The sequence below is a fragment of the Crocodylus siamensis genome, chromosome 1 (genome assembly GCF_052110815.1).
Source record: "Crocodylus siamensis isolate JL-2025a chromosome 1, ASM5211081v1, whole genome shotgun sequence".
NCBI classification, from domain to species: domain Eukaryota; kingdom Metazoa; phylum Chordata; order Crocodylia; family Crocodylidae; genus Crocodylus; species Crocodylus siamensis.
Window position 1 is genome coordinate 163,865,203 of NC_143395.1, and position 25,861 is coordinate 163,891,063.

Consider the following 25,861-nt stretch of genomic DNA (forward strand, 5'->3'; position numbering starts at 1 on the left):
CTTGTTTATATTCAAAGAAAGTGAAAAACTACACGCCTTCCTCAATTATGAAGAATGCTTTATTTATAGCCTCTGAGACTGACAGCCTGTAGCCATGGGGCAGGTACATGCAGCAACAGTGTGAGATTTTCTTGGATCCTCCTTTTGTAAATGTACCTCAGTCCTTACATGGAGAGGTCACCTCTAGAACTGAGGGGTCACTGGGCCCATAATCATAAGCACAGCTGCTTCTGGAGCAGTGGTTGGAAGCCACAACAGAAGCAGGAAGAGAAAGTTTTCACAAGTAAAGTAAAGGCCTAGCCTGAGGAAAATAAACAGATCTTCTACTTAATATTGTTGGAAAGGCACCTGCTCAGTAGCCAGGGCACAGTTCTGGTATTCAGTCTAAGGCATGTAAAGTCAAGTTGACTTGGTGGGATTTTAACCTGTCGCTCTAAGAAACCTAAGTTTCTTGGAATCATTTAAAAAAAAATCTAAGCTTTTAAATACTGGAGCAATAGATAAGCATCTGTGTTGGGCCTGCACAGGCTGTATGGATAGAGTTGTTCAGTCTCCGCTCTGCAGAGAGATGGATGGTGTCATTAAAGCATCTGTCTTCCCCTAGTTTAAACAAGTTCAGGATGTTTTTTTCACTGATGTTCTTGACTCTCACATCACAGGTATTTAAAAGAGGTTGCAATGAAATGTTATAAAAAGAATAATTTTGATTTATCCAGACTGGAGCCAAAATGCAGCTACTTTATGGAAGTTCAGCTAGCCTTAACATGTGAATGATCAGATGGTCTTTTACATAAACTTCTTGCCAGATGTTCTTTTAAATAAGTCTTTCATTCTAGGGTTTAACAGGGCGGGGGGTGGGAATGAAGCCAGCCATTAAGTTTAGAGCATTCACAGGACCTGGTCCCATGAGACTCATGGAACATGAGGCAGCTGGAAGCTGGGAGAAATGCACTCTGTTTAGAAAATTAGACATAGGAGGTTCTTTGCATAAAGCCAACCTTTTCCATTTGGGGAAAAGAATAGAAGAGATCTTGGAATCAGCCAGGAATGGATAAATTCTAGTGCTACCTTCTATTTGGTTTGAGTTGCCTGCCATTGGGCCAAATGGGGGATTAAGGGCAAGTAGAAGAACATCCCCTCTTTATAGTTTCCTGACTGCAATTACAGAGGGGTCACGGCTAACCATGTGGCATGTATAGCTTCAGTCTCAAGAGGGACAAAGGGTCATGGGGTGTCTTCCAAATAATTTTTTAAAATATTTCTGGCTAATCAATAAACTCTCCTGTCCTGGCGGATGATAACCTGGAGACCGCTGGACATGCCTCTTTCACCTCACATCTGGATAACAACAATGGACATGCACCATCAACCCTTACAAGTAGCAAATCTCAGCAACACAGGCTGTAAATCTAGTATGTTGTCCACTCCCCCTGCTGGCCTTGCATACAACAGAGTCAAATTTAAAGGTCTGCATCCTTAAATGCAAAACACTCGAGCCTGGGCCCAGCATAAGGGCTGCCTAAAGCACAAGGATGATGTCCATAGTCAAAAACCTTATTCCTCAGGCACAATGCTTTGTTCTATCCTGAATGATTTTGTGCAGGAGCAGAAGTTTCTCAGGGCTTGGTCCAGGGTTATGGGACAAACTCCCACAAAGCTGAAGCACCATCACAAATGTCACCACTTTTCAGTTCAATTGTAAGGCATACTTTTTTAACCTTGTCCCCTCTACTGAACAGCACAGTGCACATTTTAAAAAGTTCAGAATTAAACATGGGCTGTATACGACAGCAGGGGCTAGACTTGACAACACAGGAGTTTCTTACTGATCTTATCACCCTGTGCCCCAAACTTGCTGTCTATTTCTGTTGCAGCATAGTGGGTTTTGGTAGTCAGTGCATTGTGGGGCGAGTCCAGTGTATTCCTGACCTATCTTTCTAGAGGTTGGGCCCCCACTTTTCAGACAGCTCTTTTGCTTACATTCTCTGTGCCTTTCAGCCTGCCATTGCTTGGGAAAACAAAGTGTTATGATTGCTAGGGAAACACAAGATAAATAAAAGAGCATTAGTTCCTCATCCAACACAAGGACTTGGCTGGTATACACTAACTGCAGCCTATATTAAGGGCAGCAGCCCATATTAATATATAGCTGTTTTCATTTTCAAAGGAATGCAGCCATAATAACTCTATGCATAGGTTGTCAGCAATGCTTAGATTACAGTGGAGAAGCCTACAGAAGCCAGCTGTTACCTTCTAATGGACCAACCCCTACAGGGGCAACATAACATCCACCCTGGATTTTACTTGGCTACCTGTCGGGAACAACTATGTGACACTTATTTAGCAATGCACAGCTACCACTGTGCAACATTTAGAAGAGAGAAAGAATGAGAATGCCCTTATCCATGAAAAGTGCATGGGGTATTTAAATAGGCAGACAATTACCATTCACAACAGTACAAGAACTAACTCCCTGGCTGTTGCAAAAAAACCCAGGATTTTTAATGAGACCAAGCAGTCAGGTTTTGTGGTACGTACTTGAGATAAAGATCTTAGACTGATTGGGCCACTGAGTTCAGCCGAGCTGCCTGACTTCGAAAAAAGGAAAGTTAAAATGAGAAAGTGGGAAACAGGAGGACTCAAATATAAAAACAACAAAGCCCGGAAAAGACCTGTGGCTGGGCTAAGAAGAGAGCATGCACTTTTTGCTTGGTAAGAGAACAGAGTCTTAGAGCTAGGGCTCCGCACTGCAACTTAAGAGCTGGGTCTGACGCACAGTTCTGCCACCTACCATTTTTCCAATGCAACCTTTGGCAGTCTCTCTGGACCTGTACCTCAAGGGACATGAGAAACCTGAATGTGGCAACGCCCTATGTTCAGGCATCTTGCTGCCCAGTGGAACCCAAAGCCACAGGTAGATGCTTGATGAGAAGACTAAGGAATTATTGTCCCTTCCTCAGCAGCAGTCCTGAGCATGGCACAAAGCACACCATGGTCACTTGCTTCTTGTCACCATGTTTCAAATGCTGGAAATAAGGCCGGGTAGCCAGCAGCAGTCCTGAGTATGCACCCATATGTTACCCTCAGGCTCTGACTCGGTCGTGCTTTGTGGTGTGTACTCAGGGCTGCTCTGAGATGGCTTTACTGCCTCATCTGAGGCATGTAGCCAGCAGTGAGTGGGAGCGAGAGGGTATGACATAGATAGAGACAGTGTAGATAAGGCTTCTGATGTCTGAGAATGAGATCCATAAAGTCAAGCAGATGGGGTGTTGGTTAATCCCTTTCTGGGAACGGGGTGCCTTATTGCAGTGTTGCCAACTTTCATGATTTGTGGTGGTGTTCTTAAATGTCTGCACTTTGGGAATGTGAGAAACTTAGCTCTTTCTTTTATATATCTTTCATATATATAGATAGATATAGATGTCTGTCTGTCTGTCTGTCTGTCTATCTATCTATCTATAAGAAAAAGCTAAGTTTCTCACATTCCCAAAGTGCAGACATTTAAGAACAATACTAAAAATCATGAGAGTTAGCAATACTGCTTATTGTGGGCTGCAGGGAGGCAGCATCTCTGACTGGGGCTCATAGCCTGGAGCCCTTTCCTGGATTTGGGTGCTTACACCAGTGCTTTGTCCCAAGAAGTGCCTTCTAACTGACAGCTGGGTCATTAGCGCACTCCTGTGTGGTGTAGGAGACAGAAGCTCAGTTCCCTCATTTGCTCTGCTGACCTAGATTCTACATCTGGCCTGTCAGGTAAATGCCCTAACCACCAGGCTATCGGGTATTCTGCGGTGAGACTCACTGGGTGTATCTGCACAAGATGCTTACTGTGAGGCTGCCTAATTAGCTCTGCAGTTAAATGTCACCATCTACGTGACTGGTGCTATTAGGCTGGAGTAAACTAATTAACTGTGTTGTAGGATAGTACTGACCAACACAGTTAATTAGTATTCTACAGTGGAGTTATTTACTCTGCACAGCACAAGTGTAGACAGTGACCTGGCTGGCTGGGACACAAGGGTGCTTTAGTGAGGGGGCTGTCCATCGGCTAGGCCTGCACTATAGTACCCTCATGCCCCAGCCAACCCCTCTGCAGTATGTTGAGCCGGGGTGGAGCAGCCCTGGACTGGCAGGTTCACCCCCTGCCACCCTGGCCAGCCAGGGCTGAACTGCCCCAGCTCAATGTGCTGCAATCCCAGGTGCACATGTAAATGCTGTGCCAGGGAGCAATAAACTTGGATGCAAAATGTGCTGGAGTTTATTGTGTCGAATTAATTTCACATGTAGTTGTACCCACTTAGTTCTTCCTGGTAAAGCCCTTCCACTTTGCATGAAATAACTACATGGTGGGCTTGGGAATCTGTAGCCTCTGACTTAGGGCTCTGAAGTATTTTATATTAAGCATTTACAGGAAGAAGAATTATAACCTAGATTTTTTCATCCCAGCTAAGTGCCATAACAAGCAGACTACAAAAGCATGTGCTCTCCCTGACCACTGCCATCCCCAGATTTTGTGTGGGTCCTGATCTGGTCCATGTGCTCTAACTGCCCCAACTGAACCAGGCCCTGCAGGCAAGATAGACAGAGAAACATTTATCTGCTCTGTGCATCTCCATGGGCTCTAAGCATCAAGCAGCATCAGGACTTGGGCAGTTCTGGGCACACATAGCAGCACAGCTTTACGTGTCTAAGGAACTTTTTTGGCAGAAGCCTAGGAACTTCTAGTGGGAGACAGTAGCTGAGTGAGGTATGAGGAGTGGGACTGCAGATTTGCTTGCCCACAGTTGCTGCTAGACGAGGCAGGGTGGCTTGAGTCCTTTTGTAGGTCTAGCCCCTCTGTGTTTCAGCTCCCCGTCTAGCTTTACCATGGGGATAACAATGTGTTCTGTGTCTGTCTTGCCTGTTCAGGTTGTAAGCCTGCTGGGAAAAGGACTGTACAGCAGTGCTGTAGCAAGGAAGTTTGGTGCCCAGGGCAAACCTGCAGTAGCACAAACAGATCTGACGGACACGTCTCTTCATGCTTGCCAAGACTGCACGCAGTGGTGGGAGCTGCCTTCCCCCCATCCCAGGGCTCTCCCAAATGAGCAGCTTGCGGCACTCTGCCCCGACCCAGCTGGGCAGTGTCTGTTGGTGCCCCTTCGCTTTGGTGCCCAGAGCATTTGCCCCACTTACCCCCCACACCTTGCTATGGCACTTCTGTACAGTATTTACCACCATGGGGCTCTGATCACAGCTGCAGCTTCAAGGTGCTCCTGTAACATCAATAAATATTAAACATGCTGCAGCTCCTGCAGTGAGAGCTGCCTTTGATGGAATATGAGTGCATGCACTAAGCAGCTTGCCAGCCCAAAGGGGTGGCCACTGTACTACCTCTGTCTGTGTGCCAGGGGAAATTATACATTAAAGACAAAAAGTTTTAAAAATAGGTAAAAACCATCTGATAGCAAAATTGAGGCAGCTCCAGGGCATTTTTCTTGTATGCAACTGCAGTGGAGGGGAATTAATAACACAATAAAGCCAGGCAGCAAGCAATAAATGTCATTCAAACTGACAGCTGTTCAATTTCAATAAACAATTACCATCTTGCATGCTGAAAGAGCAGAGCTAACATTCTCCCATTCTGAGGCCTGGCTGTGTGCAATGACTCTAATGCCACCATGAACTCTATAAATGCAGCTCATAACCTTTGCATAGCCCCTTATTTAGACTTTATCCACATCTCCGCCCTGCTTGCCCAAGAATTGTGTCAGCTGCTGTGACTTACGCACACTGCACTGCATGTGTGGGTTTGATCTGCAAACACTGAGTGTGTTAAGCTCTCTCTGTATCCTACAGGAGTTTTGTGCAAGAGGCACTTTTAGGATTGGGCTTGATGGATAAGGCAATTCACTGGGCTTGGAGTGGTGAACAGTAACAGCTGTCATATTTAAGACATGATGAGCATGAGACTAACTGTCACAAGGTCCCAGTTCTGCAATGCAGCGTTAGGATGCAGTGCCAGTTTGACACCTCTGTTGGCAACTGGCTGCACATAGGAAAAGCCTGTGCACAGCATGTGTGATGTCTCTTTGCTAACAGCTGGTTGAGAGGGAGGATAGAAGTCTACCACTGTTCTGTGCTACTGGCACTCTGCTTTTAATTACCATAATGGAAATCTAAAGCTCAGGTATAGCAAAGTTCAGGTTCCAGGGGCAGTCATGATGACCCTTGGGCACCATGCAGCCCTCACTGGGCTCTAGCTCTAGAGTGCCTGCCCCTTCTCACTCTCCTGCCATGCCTTGTTGTGTTTGCTTGATTGAAAGGCAGGCTACCTAAGGGTCCTAGAGTGAGCCCCAGTTCTTCTAGCCACCAGCCTGGCCCTCCTGGATCCTGCTGGTCTCTTTTCTTTTCTCTCAGGCTAAAAGGGTCCTTCTGATCCACCCGTGCCCTCCCACGGCACATGTAGCCTTAAGGCAGGGTGGGCAAAATATAGCCTGTGGGCCAGATCCAGCCCATCAACTGATTGGATCTGGCTTGTTGGTGGGGGCCTGCAAATTAATTGTATCTGGTCCACAGTACTCCACATGGGGCTGAGTCCTGCCTGCTCCTGCCCAGGGCAGGGAGTTCTCAATCTTAAAAATGGCAGGACTGGTGGTCCATGACACTTGAAGAGGTGGCTGACACTGCTGGCTCTGCCAGCCATACTCAGGAGCTCTGAGTGTCACCATTTTGCCTCCTTTCATTTTTTTTATCTCTTGATTTTCACTAAAACCCATGATGACTCTGCCCATTGAGGCCTGAAACTTTAGAGTTGATCCTATACAGCATTAAAAGTGATTGTAGAGCAATGAAACAGACAAATGCCACCAAGCTATGGGTAGGATCATGCAGGTTTGGCCAATATTTTCTTGCTAGTGATTTTCTTATAAGATGCTTGGTCAAAGCCTACTGTTGTGGTTCAGTGGTGGCTTCCTTGTCTGCCATGCAGGAGACCTAGGTTCAATTCATGAATGTGCATAACTACAACCATCAAGGCACTGAATGTCTGGACTTTGGCTTTTGGATGCTGCCTCAATGGCCCAAAGGGGGATGGAAGGACTTGGGCAGCCTCCATTCCTGCCTAGGCATGTATGTTGAAGGTCCTGGTGACCTCTCATGAATACCCCATGATCTAGAGCAGGGGTTGGCAACCTATGGCACATGTGCCGAACGTGGCATGTGGCATGGTTATTATTGGCATCCAGGCTGCTTCCTGCCCCAAGGGGCGGAAAGAGGCGTACCCAGATTGAGCAGCACGTGGCTGCCTGGGAACAGCCTGCGTTAGACTTGCCACCACTGGACCCCAGCCCCAGAACACTGACTGCAGCCAGGTAAGAGCTCCTGGCCAAAACCCTAGCCTGGCCCTGGCCCTGGCCCTGGCCCTGGACCAGGGGCTGTCCCCACCTCGATGGCCCTGGCCCCAACCCTGCACTACTGGCCAGCAGCCCCAGCTGGCACCACCACTGCACCAAGCTGGGGCCATCAGCAGCGTTGGGATGGGGCTGGAGCCATGGACCTGCATGGGCCCTGGCCCCATCCCAGTGCTACAGACGGCCTTGGCCTTGGCCATGTGCTGCTGGCAGGCCTGGCCTGCACTGCCACAGCCACTGGGCCAGCAGTGGGATGAGGCCAGGGCCCAGGCCCATGCACCTGCGCAGGCCCTGGCCCCATTTTGGAGCTGCCAGAAGGCCCAGCCACGTACTGCCGATGGGCCTGGCCCCGGTTGGCACTGCTGCTGCCCACCCCAGCCCAGCACCGCTGCTGAACTGGGACTGTCTGCAGTGCCAGGATGAGGCTGATGCCCAGTCCCATCTTGGCACTGCCAGTGGGCCAGGTCCCAGCCGGCACCTCCACTGCTGCTGCTGGGCCAGGGCCATTGGCAGTGCTGGAATGAAGCCAGGGCCCCATCCCAGTGTTGTGGGTGGGCCTGGCCCCAGCCATGTGCTGCCGGCAAGCCAGGTCCTGCCCAGCACCACCACCGCCTGCCCCAGCCCAGTGCCACCTGCAGTGCCAGGATGAAGCTGGGACCCAGGCCTGCGGACATGCATGGGCCCCAGCCCCATCTTGCCGCTGCAGATGGCTCTGGCCCCGGCCCCAGCCCCAGCCCCAGCCCCAGCCCCAGCCCCACCCAGCATCACCACCACTGCTGGTCCCAGCCACTGCCGGGTTGGGGCCGTGGACCCTGCAGGCCCCAGCACCATCCCGGCACTGCCAACCCTCCCAGCCCTGGCCATGTGCTGCTGCTGGTGGACCTCACCCCTCGCCGCTGGCCCCAGCCCAGTGCTGGTGTCGGGCCCGGGCCATCAGCAGTGTCAGGATGGGGCCATGGCTGGGGCCTGCGCAGGCCCCAGCACTGCAGACAGCCCCGGCAGTCAGCTTGGGCTGGGCTGGGCCCAGCCCAGGCCCCAGCCATGGTGGGGGTGCCAGATGCCAGCAGGCCTGGCCCCAGACCTCACCACCATCATGGGCCCCAGCACAGTGCCACTGCCAGATCGGGGTCTTTGGCAGCATCGGGATGGGGCCGGGGCCTGCATGGGGCCAGGGCTGCGGACCTGTGCGGGACCCAGCCTCATCCCAGTGCTGCTGAAAGCCCCAGCCACATGCTGCTGGTGGACCCTGGCCCTGAATGGGCCCAGCACCAGCCGGCACCATCACTGCCATGCCTCAGCCCAGTGGTGCTGCCAGCCCCATCCTGGAGCTAGCGACAGCCCGGCTGCAGCCCCAGCCCCGTGTTGCTGTGGGGCCCAGCCCGGTGCTGCCACCAGGCCCTGGCCCCAGCTCCAGCCCCATGCTGCCCACGGCCAGGCTCCAGCCCCAGTCCCCTGTTGCCTGAAAGCCCCAACCCCAGCTCCATGCTGCTGGCTGGCCCTGGCCCCACAGCCCCAGCCCTCGCTGTCTCGCTGCCAGTGGGCCCCAGCCCCACACTGCCCACGGCCCCAGCCCCAATGGGTGCAGAGCCCAGGGCTGGGAGACAACCAGGGCCAGGGTGGGGAGGCAGCAGTTCTTTGCAGCCTTCCAGCTGCAGCCGGCCCAGGTTCGTGGTAGCTGCTGATAGCCATGGAGCCTGGGCTGCTCCCAGCAGCTGGCTGGGAGGATGGAAGCCCTGCTGCAAGCATCCTGGGCTCCGTGGCTATCAGCAGCTACCCAGAACCTGTTTTTCTGGCATGTCAGCACTCGGGCACCTTCCAAGGTAGACATTGTGGGTTTTTCAGCACTCTAGCCAAAAAACATTGCCTACTCCTGATCTAGAAGGATCAGTGATTAAAGGCAGTGTAGAACTACAACTTCTGTTGAAGACATTCATGAGGCAACTGATAGGATGTGTATTTCCTCCCCCCCTCATCAACTTCACTACCACCATTATGTTTTAGTTTGGAGAGTTTATCTGCATGTTATGATTAATGGAGTAAAATAAAAACAACTGATATCACACTAGAAAAACTTTAAAAATCTCTTTCAAGGTAATCACCCCAGGTAATCATCCCAGTTTCTCTCCAGTGAGTTCTATTGAGTGTTTGTTTGTGATAGTATTTTAAAATTATGACAATGTTATATATCAGTTTTCCTACCAAGCAACAATGCCTGAATCCCCATGCAAAGCTAGAGTGAAAGTGTTTTGTGGACGGAGCAGTCCACAGGGGTCCCAGAGAACAGAAGTCTCCTTCCCAAAGCAGGAGAATGACAGAAGAACTGTTCCATTGAATTTGCATCCGATTATACCAGCACTGAGTGAGTTCCTTTGGGGAAACTCTTTGGCGCACAGCTTGTGTCCTAGGGTTTGTATCTAATGTTGAGATTTATTTTCCCTCAGAGAGCTTCAGGGTTGTACTGTACTTTCCAAATAAGGAGGCTGATTTCAGGTGGGCTGTATGGCTCTCTGATTTGCTTGCTGCAATTGGTTCTGCTTTGTAGGAAACTGCAAGTGTCCCTGAAGCATGTACCTCCCTGTCCTGCATTAGTTTACCAGGAAAAGTGTCAGACATACTGCCTAGTCCTTCCATAAGCAGCCCAGGACAGGTGAACTTTGTGGGTCCTGACATCAGCTCCAGCTGGAACCCTGCCTCCGTAACACCCGTGAGCGTGACCTCCAACACAGCACCCTGTGAAGTGTTTGCATGTCAGCACTGCTTGCAGATAAATTGAATGATGTGTGTCCAAGCCACCAAATATTCAGATAACCTCCAGCCCATTTCATTATACTCTTGCCTTTCTCCCACTCAGGGGTTCTTGCTCTTTTTCCCACTCTAGCAGGTGTTTGGTGGGCAGTGAGCAGATGCACGCTGTAGAACTGGCTGCTGCTCCTCCTCTGACTCACTGCAGATACCAGGCCACCTCAGATCTTGCAGCTTCAGTCCCAAAAAAATCCTGTCTTGAAGTTTGGAATCATAATATCCTTGTTCTCAGTAAACCACACAGGGGTGTCTAGGGACAGCATACTCCTTTCATTTCCACTGCTCCCACTTCCATCTGGCAGGTGGAAAAGTCTGTAAGGCTGCAGACTGTTCTAGCCCAGTTCTCTCCTTCTACTCCTTGCCTACCTCATGATGTTCAACTACCTGAATACAGCACCCAACATGCTGTTCAGCATGATGCTCTAGGTCCCAAAGCAATACACCGCCAAATCTCTCATTGCTGCCTCAAGCCACGTGCTACTTCCCACCATCTGCTTTCTGGACTTGGGAGAAGGTGGTTAATAAAGACAGTCAAAGACAACTTCAGAGGAAACAGCTCCAAATAAAATGTATGAACTAAAAATAGGAAACAGAATGAAGAGACAAGGAAACAGTAAGAGTCTGAGCTAGGACATGCTGTCTTCTGCTGAACAATCCCCACTTGCTCACAGGTGTCCCCTCTCAGCTTTTACCCTGTGGTGAAACAAACCTGCTAACTGCTGGATTGCTAGATCCTCCTACAGGTCTGGGACCACAGGGATCCCTTTGGCTGGAGACCTGCCTCACACCCCTGCCTATTGAATGTTGAGAGGAATGGCAAGGGCTGAGAAGTAGATCCAGGTGTGTATGGTCTTTTTGTGGAGGGAGGGGGTATTGGGTCAATTGGGTGTGTTTTGCAGCAGGAAGAACACTTTACTCTGTTTGGGAAAAGTTAGGTGGCAGGGGGTAAAGACTGAATGAGGAAAGTAAAAGAAATCTCTAAAACCTATTTGCCATTTTCCTCCAAATCTTTGGTCTCCTTCCTCTCCTGATGTTCCTTGTATAGTGTTACCCAACCCACTTGTCCTCTCCTCTCCCTCTCTGATAGTATGAAACAAAAGTTTGGAAAGGGTACAGGGATGGATGAGCTTCCCATCACATAAGAGGACAGGAACCAGGACATGCTCTATTCACTTCCCAACCACAGTGAGGTCAGATCCAGTCCCTTCTCTGTGTACAGATGTGACCCAATGACAATCCCACCCTCAGTGGACAGAGGTCTTGAGCACAATCAGAAACCATCCTAATTCCAAATGTATGCAGATGTATACAAAGTTATAATGGACTCTGTGTGGATTTGTTTGTCTTGCATTTTGCTTGATAACACTGGCAGGCAGGTGAAATGGAGCCAGCAGGTAAGATCAGTCCAGCTTGGAGACTTTCAAAGAAATTAAAAAAAAAGAAACTTTAATCCACATCAGAGACTCCCTAGAGGGCTTAGAAAACAGCATGTCACAAAGTGCTGCCGCTGCTAGAATTGTCATATTAAAACAGATTACATACCGAAAAGGGAAAGAAACAAAAACAGAGAGAAGGCAAAGTATCAAAGCATCCACACTAAAAATACTTGCCAAAACTCAAAACACATGAAAGAATATAATGTGTTTTCTGTACACCCCCCCCCAAACACCCCCCCCTTATGTGTATAGTCATTGACTTACAAGAGGCATTGCAAATAATACTTATTGTTGGTCCAGGTATTTCTAATATAAAGGCTCATTTGGTTATTTTTAACTTTCTCAGAGTTGCACCTCCTTTGCCTGAAGTTGTGAGCACCTGCTGTCAGTGAGGGAGTGTTAGAGGCAGGCACAAGAAACCCTGCAGAAGTTAATTAATGAAGCAGCCCAGCACCCAAAGGAAGTTGTTTTCTAACAACCCATAAGTCAGAGGTTGGCTCAGGCCCTGAAGCCTGAGATATGCTTCTTACTGGTCCAATGAAAACTGGATTAGATTTAATCTATTTATAAGGACTTTAAAATTGTGCATGTGCTTAAGAAAACATGCATATGAGATTATATTAAATGACAGACTGAAGTGCATGTGCCTAAAAAAAGGAATAGAAATCTCTGTTGAACACAAGCTGTCTCGAGAGTTTATTAGACAAAGATGCGTGTTCAATAAAGGAGATTGTTGCTTTTCACAGGTCATCAGTGGAAAGGTATGCGTTATGATTTATTCTAGTGAGAAAAGGCAGGGATCCTCAATGGAATGGGATAGCATGGTTGTTTTAGGCTCCTGACTTACTCGGTACAGCAATTGTACTGTGTGATCTAAATGAGGCTGATGTGAGCTAGCAGGCAGTAAATGAAGCAAAGGGCCTCAACTTAACCAATGGGAATGCACAAGAAATATTGAGTAATTGCCTTGTTCAGTGAGCATCCGCTGCCTTACACACAAATAAGGCAAGGATTCTTTGGACAAATGAGTATATAAGAATGTAAAAGATTTCCTCAGACCATACACCCACAGGAAGAAGTGCTGAGTTAAGGTTGCACAAGCAAGATTTATCATCTGTGTGCTTTACTTTGCAATTCCAGCAGTCTGTTCATGTGATTTTTATTGGTGGAATAGTGTACACAAAATAGTGTGTGTGCATCTTTATAACAGGACACTGCCAAAGATGTGAGAAAGTTCAAGGCCAAACAAACATTAGAATCAATAAGTAGGCTCTGCCTGTAAGCGGTAGCACACAGCCCAGGTGAATTTCAGCCTTTGGTGCCTTTCTATTTTTACTCCTTGAGGTCCTGATTCTCTTCTGCCTTACACACTTACACTTGTGCAAAAGGAAGGCCAAGTGGCCACACATGGCACCAAACCAGAAGAGCAGTTTTCTCCATCTACTTGACAACTGTCTTACATGGATATCAGGTACTACAGTAGGTGCAAGGCAGTGGAGAGCCAGGACTATAGGCTCTGTGTCTCTACTACCATGAAAATACTGAGATTTAGCTGTGCAGACTAAAACATGATGTATGGAAGATCCAGGTTAACTTCTTTAGACCTCCAAATAGATTTTCATCTAATGGAAGGTGCATCTCTTGCAGCATCTTAGGAACATGCCTAATAGCTCCTATAGGTTGTCATACACAGCAGTTATAGAATATCTTTAAAATCAACCCTTTCAGTTGCAATGGCAGACATTTCCTATGTCTAGATCTATTAAACTTGGACATTCTCCTTTTGTCTAATGTTACTTGAGGAGCGATGGAACACTGTGGCAGGCTCACACAAAAGTCTTCCTATAGGTAAGAAGAACTTAGTTTGTGGACTAGTTTTGCAAAAGAGGTGGTATAGGAGTCATGTGGTTGGAGTGATTTAAAACTGGACAAGTAGACAAAGAACACACAACAGGGAACAGTCTTGTCTTGACTGGGGGAAGTGGGGGTTTGGACCAAATGAACTAACAGATATTTCTTCATTTTTGATTTCTATCTATCAGATTCTGATATGGAAGAGGTAACTCATCATTCAGTTCTGCATGTTCCCATATGGCCTCAATTTATAAATGCCCAAGAAAGGCCTTAATCCCCTACTTGCCTTCCCCACACATCATGGTGTGGGCTGGTATTTATTCATTGCTCCCATACATAGGGTTTGTGGGCAGGAAGAGGGGGACCATATCGGCTTCAAGCCAATAACAGTACAGTTTCTCCAGGCTATATAAAGACAGAATCTTTTCCATTCCATTCCAACTGTAGAGCAATAGAATATATTTAACTAAAAAAAATCCACAGTATCAAAACATGACAAGTCACAATAAAATACTTTGCAATATAAATAGGCATACAAATATTTTTCTATCATCTTAACAGTTTGGCACTCTATGCAACCAGTTTGGACTCTTGCATACAAATGAAATAAAGACTGGCCATTGCATTGCAAGCCTGTGATGGTAACAAGGGGAAACCACATATATACAGGAGCATAGACACACACCCCTCTTGCATTCTGGGATATAAAACTTGATATACCAGATTGTAGGCAAAACAACACAGATACAATTGTTTTCTTGGTGCTTTTTGTGCTCAATCCAATTTCTGTTTGGAAGCAAAGAATTTGACCCTATCCATTCTTTGAATACCATTTGCCTGAAGAGAATACATGGAGGACCACTTTAGAAGCATGTGCTAATCTATGGTGACTGCATAAGCAGAGCACTGGACTCTGGGCCCCAAGAGGCCTTTTCTAGTCTTACTGACTGTATTTAGCAGATAGCTATTTTGTGTAATTCCCAAGCAATTCCAGTGAAGCTAACTGGCCCCATTTTGAGTGGATGCATGCACATGAGATGCTAAAAGCACAGTAGACTAATTCTACCTGCTTTACATCATGCATCATGGCGAAAGCCATGCTAATGCTCAGCACATTAGCGTATCACGCTACTGCACATTAGCACTAATGCACAGTAAAACTAGTCTAATGAGCATTAGTGTCATGTAAAAGATGTGTACTGGTGCTACTGCACAGTAGCGCCAATTACATTAAGTTAGTACCTGTTATTATAGCTACTTAACTTAATGCGCCATTAATGCATGTGTAAACTGCCCAATTACAAGCATACTACTACCATTGAGCTCACCCTGAATATCACCCTTACAGCTAAGGAAAGAATTTGGTCTGGTTATTTACTTTGGATTTACCTATGTTCATAACAATAGAATTTGGCCTTCTATGAAGATTGTTCCCATTATTTATTTGTTTGGGAGCAGAATCTGCAGTGAAAACCTTTCACTATTTTTATTGCAGAAAAAGGAAACACAGGTTCCCCTTCAACCTGTTCACAGGGACAGAGAATAGTGAATTTCAGCAGAGGCCTACCAAAAAGTCTGGAAGAACAAAAAGAAAATATCTGGCTCATAGATGGCTAGGTATGCAGTGAAGCTCATTAAAAACAATTTGATTTCAGTTTGTGCTAGCCAGATTCTGAAGCAAAGTGGTAACACATGGAGAGTGAGAATTCATGCCATGAACTCTGTTTGGAAAATGAACTGCAGAATTACCTGTATACACATGGTATGTTCACAAGCATAGAGAAAGGTAGACAGGCAAATTAACTGGAATATTGTATATGAGCTGGTGGGTATGTGAGAGAAAGAGAGAGAACTTGTGCACTGATTTCTTAGATTTTGCAATTGTGTTTTTCAAGTGACTGGATCCTATATGTCTGTAGGCTCTGATACTGGTGCTGTACATTCAGCAAAGATTCTCTTTTGGCTCAGATGGTAAAGGGTTGCATTTGTGGAACAGCAGCTCCTGAGTACTATCACTCACTGAAGTTTAGTGAGAATGGTGGAGTGGTACAGTATATCTTGATGATTGGGCGGTGGAGGCACATGCAGTTGTGTATTTGCTATAATACCCAAAATAAATATGGTGGAAATAGAATGTGAGGGGACAACACCATCTCTTTGCTCCTGGAAGAATGAATAGATTTACATGTAGATCTTCACGGCACTTCAGAAAAGGAAAATTGCATATACTTCATGTACTATAGAAGGCTGAGCACAGGAGTGATTTACAGCAGGACATAAAGGGTTTTTCTTAAAAGTCTGTGACAGGCAAGGCACAGAAGAAGAAGCAGGCAGTCTGGGGGGGCTTATGATGGTACAAACTGCAGCACATACTGATGGATCCTACATTTATAACAACTGCTATTATACATTTGTGGGCTGGATTCATAGACGTCCAGGCTGAAAACTTGGTTGTATCAGCCAGTGCTTGCCACCTCCTGTTCAGCAGTGAGAGTACTTTATGAGAGGGAAGCATGGAGTACTAAAATATCCTGTCTGGTGCAAGCATTTTACAGCAGACTAGGAGGTGGGCAGCAGGGGGCCTTGACCCCTGCAGACAGGATCAGGGTAAGCAGAGAGAATATGGACTTGGCAGTACTGCAGTGTGAAATGTTGTGCATGACATTTTTGAGGAAAAAAAGAACGGATTAAAAAAATATGTGTGAGATCTCAATATTGAAATATTTCAAATCTGTTTGAACAATATATTCCCATTGGCCCAAAATGAAGGGATTAAAAAAAATTGCTTCCAACCAGAATTATATTTCTTCCTCTCCCTTCTGAAATGGGTTGACAAATGATTTGTCTGTCTATTTTTGACCCAAGTCCAGCTATGGGTACTGCAGAACCATTTAACTGAAATCCTATTGAAATCTGTTGTAAAATATTATCCTGCAGCATTTTGGTGCAACCTTAAGCCTGCAAAGAGATGGTGATGCAAAAGAGACGAGTGCTGTTCTTTTTTTTTTAATCTAACTGCAAACTTTTATCTAAAACACATTCATATTTTTCAAAGGAAAAAATGACTCCTAGGTAGCCTTGGGATGTGCACACTAGAAATGTAGATCCAACAAATGGCTAAATGACAAAGAACAGTAAGGAAAAAAAATCTCAGGCTCCGATGGTACTGGAGCGTACTCTATGCTGGAAATAGGAAATTAAAAAATGAGGAATTCTGTGGCAGTACTAAAACTGTTCCTCTTGTCTAATCTGGATATGGGTAAAGTTAGACCAAGGTGCTAATAACATGAAGATTACAGGTTTGATCTCTGATTGGACTAGATGATCTCCTGAGGTACCTTCCAGCTTTACTTCTCTATAAAAAATGGTTTTGTCCACAAGGAGCTTGGCCTTGTGGGTAGGTAGGTAAGCTGTACAATACAGCATGGCAGGAGTTAATGCAGTGAAGCATTTGTAGTACTCCCACTGAAACAGGCAAACATGATCAAACCCACATTGCTCGCAGGCATGTTAGAGGAGGTGGTCTTTGCTGCTTTTCAGGAGGTATAAATGTTTAAACTTAGTATTTAAAGAAGTACTTTCTCTATGCGTTTCTTTCCAGTACAGGGCTTGAATCCTGGCCCAGTAGTTCCATTTTAATTTCAGAGTTGGCACAAGCTCCACTTCTGTAAGGGCACAAGCTTCTCCATTGTTCCTGGAACTGTGATGGGAGTCTAAAAGGGAGATAATGTGATGTACGCTCAGGGTGAAGTTACAGGTTACATTTAGATTATACAAAGGACACTTGAAGTGTGAGAGTCTGCACATGAAAGCTTGTGCTAAGTGCTCTCTGAGCCCCTCAAATTATGCCACTTCAGGCAAGGGTTAACTCTGGGCTGTGCTACCTAGCAATTTGCATCCTGGATACACTGCTCCCAGCCCTCTCCAGAACTCAAGAGCAGGGATAGAGCCCAGGTGCTCTGGCTCCCAGTCACCCCCTTGCTCATCAGCCCTCTACAGGCAACCCCTGCTTAACACTGTTTCACTTAGTGCTATTTCACTATAATGCTGGCTTGAAATTGATCCCAGATTTCACTTAGTGCTCAGTGAGTTTCATTATAGATGGTACAAGATAGTCCCCATAGGTAGGAAATAAATTTATTTCCTGAAATAAACTTATTTCCTACCTATGGGGACTTTTTACCATCTTGTACCATCTATACTTTTCCCAGAGCCTGACGAAGGGACTTTGATCCCAAAAGCTTGCAGAAAAGGGCAATTTTCTCGTGACTTTCCAGTTGGTCTAATAAAAGGTATCATTTTGGAATCAAGAGTTCCAGTTTTTTGTATGTCTTTTTGTCTCAGCCCAATACAGCTACCAAGTACACCCCTGATCCAAAAGGGAATGTTTTCCAGCTCTTTCCAATGGATTATATTTTTTTTTTTGGTGGGCGGGGAAAAGGGGGGTGTTGCTTTTTCTGTCCTGCTGTCTTCCTGGTTTTTAGACTCTTAGCTGCATCTGAAAGGAGGCAACATGGCTCCCTGGTCTAACAATCCTACACTGGTAGCCTGTCACTGCTGATCTCACAGGGGTTGCATGGTCGTCCCTTTTCTCTGTAGTCAAGTAGGTCAAAGTCTTAGCTCAGCACCCTCCTGAATGTGGGAAAGTTCAGATCTGGATGGTTAATGGTAGTACAGGGAAGTTGGAACCCTGTAACCCAGGGCAGGACTTGGCCTTCACAACAGCGACATGAGCACTGTACAGCAGGGGGGCGGCTGGGGTGCTGGTGGGAAGAAGGGTGCAGCTGAGAGAATTGATTTTGTCCCAGAACACATCAGTGGCAGAATTTAGGCTCTTCTGACTTCCAACACTGTAGTCAGATTGCCCTAATGAAACAGGGCACACATCCACTGCTTCAGCACTGTGCCCTGGCAGAAGCCCTGCCACGGGGCACACTTTGCCCACCCACACCTCGTGCGTGGTACCAACTCCAGAACTTGAAGCAATGCAGACACCTTAGAGCAGCCCTGAGCACCTGCCCAGCACCCCTGCCTCCCCTCCTTCCTCCAGGGTCCCTGTCCCAGTAACCCACACTCAGCAACACTCTCTTTGCCTCTAGGAGTTGGTGTGCTTGGACAGGAGTGACTGGGTGGGTCTGATTCAGCACTCACAGACATGACAGGGCAGGAGTGAACGACCAGTCCTACTCCCTCTTTAGAGCAGTCTGCATTTATTTTCTGGTGGGCAAGGAGGGCCACTGAGCTGGGCCAAGGACTTCAGTCCTGCAGCACAGTGTAGGAATGATCTCTTGTTAATTAAAATTAAGAAAACCAAATGTGACTGGCAAAAACAACTTCATCTTAAATATTTCATAACTTCTTGAGTGGTGAGTTGACCGCTTTTCTGCCCCCATCCATTTGATAAAACAGCCAGCAACTCAGGAGCAGAACTTACACGTAAATTATACATCCTGCAGCTTGTTTATACCATGCACAGTGCTCTCTATGCCAACATCACTAATGCAGTAAAAGCAGCCAACACAGTCCTAATTAAAACACTGTGGTCTCAGAAGATGTAAGGCACCCCTAAGAGTTCAGCATTGCCATAGCAACTATCCCGATTTTCCTGTCCTTGCTCCAAAACTCTGTATGTTTGACAAGAAAAAAATGAAAAGAAGGAACCCAGCCAAACCTCAGGAAAACAGCCAAGTTGCCTAAATCTTTTGCACTTTCATCAGGAGACTTTCTACAGCCTTGGGAACCCCACCCCATGGGCCTGTCAGAGTCACCCAGCAGCGGTGCTGGGGGAATCCATCAGCTGGACTGAGACTCTGGCACCTGATGTCATTCACAACAAACACACTTGTGTGTCATTGAATGTATTGTGGCATAGAGGGCTGTCCATTTAACCCTTGCAACACTGAGATTTTTCACGTTGCCAGCAAAATAAATCTTTAGGAGAACATACATTTTCATAAACTCCAACAGTAATGGCAGCATCAGGAGGCATTGTACAGTGGACTGCAGTCTTGACTTCCTCCTCATTCCTGACCTGGTTATAGTACTGAAAACCAAAGGGCTAGACTCCATACTAAGTTACACCCATGTACCCCAGCCAAATTCTTGAGGATTTTTTTGAATGAGGCTCATCTCTAGGTAGGAACCTGGATGAGATGCCACTCCATGTGACTGTAACACAAGCCTGGGGAGCTATGTTCCTGCCTGAGCAGCTAACTCACAGTCTGCCTTTAAGTAGGCCACTGCTCTGGTCTGCACCTCAGGTATCTCAGCCATACAACAGGGATAACTGTCCTCCTGGAGCTCATGGGTTACTGTGAGGCATAAGATTTGTGAAATTCTGTGCACTGAAGGAGTTGCACAAGTGCCAAGTAGTACTGTAGTAAAGTGCTGAGCTGTGCACATTTGGTTATCTTGTCTATTTGTTATAAATTACTGGGAATAGTTAGGTAATGTCCCTGTCCCAATCAACAGCCCTTTGGGTAATTAGTCTGAGAGTAACAGCAGTTACATTCATGGTGGTGTCAGATGGTGTGTGGCATCATTTCTGGTGTGATTCAGCACTGATGAGTTGGTATGTCATTTGAAAATGCTGCTGTTGAGGAACTTTCTATTTGGCAGAGTGACTTAGCCACCTCTCCAGCTCAGACTGTTGTGTAATGATAACAACAGCTAGCTTTCTTTGCTAACTGTTCGCAGCACAGTTAAGGAACAGCAGTGACTGATACCTCTCATGGAAGAAACCCGCTTTACTGCTGTCTGCACCAGGTGGGTTTTAACTCTCCAGAGTTGGTGGGGGGGGTTTCTAATCTTTCTTCCTCCAAAAATTTGAAGGTAAAATTATCCTGTTTGCTTCACACTGCAGGAAATGGTGCAGTGTATTTCAACAAAGCTACATTTCAATAAAAGAGATTTATCTTTGCTGCATGTTCAGCCTAGCAGTGTGGTTCAATATTTAAGGCATCAGTCTAAGAACAAAGGAGACCTAGTTTCTGTTCCTAATTCTGCTTTACAACTTTAGTTAAATAATTTAATCTCATTGTGCCTCAGGGTCACATCCGTAAAATGGGTCCCCATGTCTGTGAAGTACTCTAGTGCAGCATTTCTCAACCAAAAGTGGGTCACAAGAATATATGAAAGGGTTGCTAACGAACTTTAAAAATGGATTCTCCTTTAAGAGAAAAACATGGGAAACTATGGGCTTTCCTTTGCAGGCTATCAGAGTTCCAGCTCAGGAACCAGATCTCTGAGTCTGCCCTTTCCCAGGAGGATTTAGTGAGGCAAATTGTGTACAGGCACATTGGTACATGGATTACATGTGTTAAGATACCTGCACCCCCACCCCCTGCCCCACACACTGCGGGGCTGAGGCCTGAGGGCAGTGGGTCAGGAGTGAGGGGCACTGAGTTGGGACTGGCCATCGATGTTTACAAATGGGTCCTGGTACAAAAAAGGTTGAGAACCAGTGCATTAACATGAGCAGTATGTGTCAGGACACAGGAAGAGCTAGCTCAGAGCCAACTGGATTGATCTTTTGCAAATGCGGTGTTGTTTCATTTCTTCCTGTGTGAGCAGTCCCTATTGTCACTTCTCTTTCTAAACGTGGTCCTCTTGGGAGGGTAGAGCCAACCTAAACATGTTTGTCTGCCCTCCCAGATGCCATACAGACATAATGGGACATTTTTAGTGGGTCTGCTTCATTTTCCTAAGGGAATGTTGCATTGACATGTGCATGTAGAGATATTTCCAGCTCAGTTCTCAGACATCATGCAGTGTTTACATGTACCGATAAGCATATGCATGAAACATAACAAGCCAGCTGAAAGTTGAGCATAATGTTTGTATAAATACGTTGTTGGCATTATGTGTGTGAGTCCCGGGAGAAAGTCTCTATTGCCCTCACTGGGCATGTCTACATATTCATTAATGTGTTGTGGTTACTGTGTATTAAGTTTAGTACCTACAATAACACTGGCATTAGCACTACTGCACAGTAGCACTGGTGCACCCCTTTTAAATGACGCTAATGTACAGTAGACTAACTCTCCTGTGCATTAGCACAATAGCAGTTTTTGCCATGATGTGCTAATGCACAATTGAATTAACCTACTGCACATTTAGCATTGCATGTAGATGCTCCCCTATGTGACAGTGAGGCCTCTGAGCTCAAGCTAAAATTCACTGGGTTTAACTGCAAAATGCCTATAATATTTAACTGAAAATCTCTGGGCTCCCACTCTCCCCCACTACCTCCCTTGTCAGACAGAGCCTGAATCTATTAACCATGTGGGCAATTTGTTGATTGCAAAGCTAATCTGTTTTACCTGGTGTATTATCTGGAGGGCTTGGACCAACTGAGGTGGGATGGAAAGCGGTTTATATTTATGCCGGCAAACCCACATAATTTTGGTTGGTATTTTTTTAAAGCCAACTGCTCTTGCTGCCACTTAAGTCCTTATGAACAGAGATGGGAACTTACATTATTCCTGTGTCCTGAGCTTTGGGGAAACACTTTTTTTATAACCAAAATGGACTGTTATCTCCCCTGGCTGAGGTCTAATGAATGTACTTCAGAGTTTATGCTTTAAATCCAAATAAACAAAGTGAACTACTGAAACACACTTTGGAGGAGGAGACTATATGGGTGATGTGAGTAGAGAGGGAAGAGGAAACCCTGGCTCCTCAGAAGACTAAAGAAACATTTAAAAGGTTCAGATTGAATCACAGAATCATAGAGAAGCAGAGCTGGAAGCAGAGCTCCAAAGGTTTTCTAGTCCAGACTCCTGCATAAGGTTGGGTCATCCCTATCAACACCATCCTAAACAAATCTTTTATGTAACTTATTAACAAAACTGCAGCGTCAACCCTGACACAACCAAAAGACATAACACCCTCCCCTAATCAGCCACAAGTAAGGCAGGGGGACCACAATGGCCAATGTCTTGGTGCTGCAAAAGTTGTTAAAATACAGTAGAGAGATCCAAGGAAGAGGGCATTTGGCTGAAGACCAGTTGCACAAATTATAGCAGGGAAGAGAGTGCTTGGATTAAGATACCTGCTTAGTATGCCACTGCTAAAGGGAGCGCACACTCCTGCCCATGCTTCCTGGGGTGATTTTTAGACTCTGCATCAGGGGTTGGCAACCTAGATCTACAAAGTGATTTTATCCCACTCTCCAAACAAGTTGGTGCAAGAACAGACCATGTAGTGGCCACCTCCCTTACCTGCCACCCCCAGCCCAAGGAGGACCAAGTTGTGTTAATTCAGCCTGCTCTTACTGAAAGGTTGCCAGCCCCCTGCACTACACTACAAAATGCAGGGAACCCATGACTGTTCATAGCAAGTCTAACCTGCAGTCTATCTAGCTATGTCTTTGTGTTTGCTGCGCACTGCCTTTTTAAACCTTGAAGAAGCCTGCTATCTACATGGCCAGGCTGCCATTTTGTATTCCATCCACTACAGGCTATCACAGACAAGAGGCACATCCGTGGTGTGCTCCCTCACTGATAACTGTTCTCTTTGCAGCAAAGTCTGTTCTAACTAAAAGTATGGGTTTGCTTTCAATGTCTGAAAGATGTAATACAATTTGAATGCAAGCAATTATCAGGAAGGGGCAGCTAGACTGAAAGCTCTTGGGAGATGGGATGCTTTCCTCTAGCCCCTTCCCCACTACCTTTCCACTGAAGACATGAAGGTGCGTGCATGCATGTGTGTGTGTGAGAGAGAGAGAGACAGGAAGAGAGTGAGTTAGTGACAGAGTCTTACAGATTGATGCATGTCCACCATATTTTGGTGCACCTCCATTAAGGCTATGGGGTTATTTTAATTAATTTGCTAAAAAGACTAATTCTCCCTGGGTGAGAATGGCAGCATCATTGTGCACCATGCCCTTGAACGGCCTGTCTTGTCTCTCCAGAGCGGAAAGTAACCTGGCCAACACAGTTCCATGCATTTCTTACAATGCACTCACCATGAGCGTGATATGCAGAAGTGCTGAATCCTCACAGCACCTCTGAAAATCAAGCCATGTAGCCTCTTGCGAATTCCATCCCGGTGTGCATAACTAAAGGGCCTGGGGAAAGAAGTTCTCTTCTTTAGCCAACACACAGACACAGCACAGGCAGTACTGCAAGCTTCACTGTACTAATGGTCTCTTGACTGGGACTGCTAACATGATGCCCAATGAATGCCATCTGTTGTAGATGTCTTTGAAATCCAGGCACTTGCCCATGGGGGAGTGGACCAAGACTGCCCCCTCTTTCAGCCACAAGACACACAGTATAATAATTTCCAAAATACAATGATATTTATCAGCAAGTCTCTTTCAGCGGCAGGGGCTGGGGCTGGGGCAGGTGCAGGAGGGCCATTTTATTCCCTGTAAATTCCAGGTTCAGCCAGAAGCTATAGACAGCACATAACCTCCCCCAGCCCACCCCCAGCACAAAGCACGGATCACACGATTGAGTACCAGTCCTTTGCAAGTATCAGTCTGGCACTGGCTGGTAGTAGATTCTGCATCTTCTGGCTTTCAGCAGGTAGGAGGGCAGGATGTATTCCCAGCCTGAGTCCCCTTAGCAGTTAAGTATGATTTACAGCAAGCAAAATCTCAGGACATCTGCAATGACAGCGCTTCGGTGAGCATCATAAACACACACACACACAGCAGGAAAAAGGCTGAGTTGCACCCCTTTGCTACCACAAAGCAGTCAAGAAAGAGCTCTCAGGAAACAAGGTACCATTCAGCTTTTGCTTTTACATACTGTACAAAGATCTATAAATAGCTCCTTGGCATTGATATTCACAGCTGGGTTCCTTCAATGGTGAATTATAAAGGAGGCAAAATGTCTCCAGCTGCTTCCCAACCTGCAGATGAAGAAAGCAGAGTCCCCAGCTACCAGATCTCTTGTCCCGGCAGCCTGCCCAAGTGCCCTCTTCCTCGGCGACGTCTCACTCTAGCAATGCTCTCCTCCCTCCTCCGGATCGGTTGCCCATCATGACACGTTGCCTGTGCCAGTCCTAACCTGCGCCGCGTTTTGCTTCACCGCCGGTTCTAAAAGGGATCAGTGCAGGTCCCCATCTGTTGCTCTGCACCGCCGCTCCGCTGAACAGACAGACGTGTTGGTAAAAAAAAGAAAAGGAAAAAGAAAAACGAAAATGAAAAAGGTCCTTGTGCCCACAGCTGCCAAACGAAACCTGGAAACCTCTTGTCGTGTTCCTCAGAACACGCTTGTCCCAGCCATTACAGCTGCTGTGGGATCCCCTGTTCCTTGTAGCCTGTGAGGGGGAGGGAAGGGAACACGATTAAAATGTTTTGTGGTTCAAAGCCTTGGCAAGCTTTACACAAGCGCTAAGTCCTGAGCCTGCCCTGCTTCACAGCAGCTTCTGAGATAGGCCTTGATGGCCATCATGTTGGCCAGATGAGAGTACTTGGCTTAAGAGTATGCACACAAGAGATGTGCTGATGTGACCCATTTGGAGGTGATGCAAATACTGACCGATGTGATTCCCAAGTTCTGCCCCGAAATTGGAAGTGGCTTGACCTGAATTGTTGCTCCTGCAGCTATGGTTGCATTAAGGAGGGCTGGGAGGCACAGTTTGTTGTATGCACAGCTAGCTGTAGGGCAAAAGCATGGTGTGGAGCAGCAGCTGTGATTCCCTTCTGTGGTGCTCTAAGAGCACTATGGTTGAAGACAGGGCCTGAAGACCCATTCAGACTCCTGTCCTGCCAAGCTAAACTCTCCTTTTGCTATGTGTTTTAGGCTCCTTCTAGTCCTCCCTTAAAATCCACCTCTGTTATGACTTCTACAGAAACTCTTGGCAATGATTAGGTGTGCTGGCAGCGCTGTTTATTGGAACGATCGTCATCATCTCTCTGTTACCTTGGGCTTTCTCATCTGTTTGTGGTAGCTGCCAGCAACTGCTCATGATAAATGCAGACTTTACACTCTTTGGGACAGGCCCTGTCTTATATTTTTATGACTGTAGAGCAGCAGCCAGCAACCTTTTACTGGTGGAGTCTAGCTTAGGTCCTAGGCAAACCAGTTAACTAGGATGCAGTTGCCACTGCTGGCACCTGGCTCAGCACAGGCAGCTTCCAGTCGCCTGACTGAGATGCTTGCTGCTCATCCACTACTGCTTCCCAGTGGCTCTATGGGCTGGGCTGTCTGTTGCCAACCTTTGCTGCAGAGTGTCTTGTATAGTGGGGCCCTGACAGGGGCATCTGGGAGCTATAGGTAATGCTGAAGATGATTTTTTGGATGACTGGTTCATTGGCTAAAAAAAAGTACACAGTTTGGAGGCCCTTAAAATCATTTGTGAATACAGACTGAATTTGGCAAAGTGTTTCTGTGACAAAACAAAGAATAAGGACATTTTGGAAGAGTC

General features: G+C 46.6%; 1 protein-coding gene across 4 annotated transcripts in view; it reads right to left on the minus strand.

The window, feature by feature from the left end:
* Positions 1-25,861, minus strand: part of STUM (stum, mechanosensory transduction mediator homolog) — a 136,522-nt gene that overhangs the window by 18,025 nt on the left and 92,636 nt on the right. Inside the window, exon 3 of one of the 4 annotated variants that reach the window (XM_090047593.1) lies at positions 11,627-24,578. The exons of 2 other annotated variants lie outside the window; for them this stretch is intronic. In XM_090047593.1, coding sequence (XP_089903719.1) covers positions 24,538-24,578 — 41 coding nt within the window. In that variant the 3' untranslated portion in view covers positions 11,627-24,537. Of the gene's footprint in view, positions 1-11,626; positions 24,752-25,861 lie in introns of those variants that run through there. One more of the 4 variants, XM_090047611.1, reaches the window with a different exon arrangement.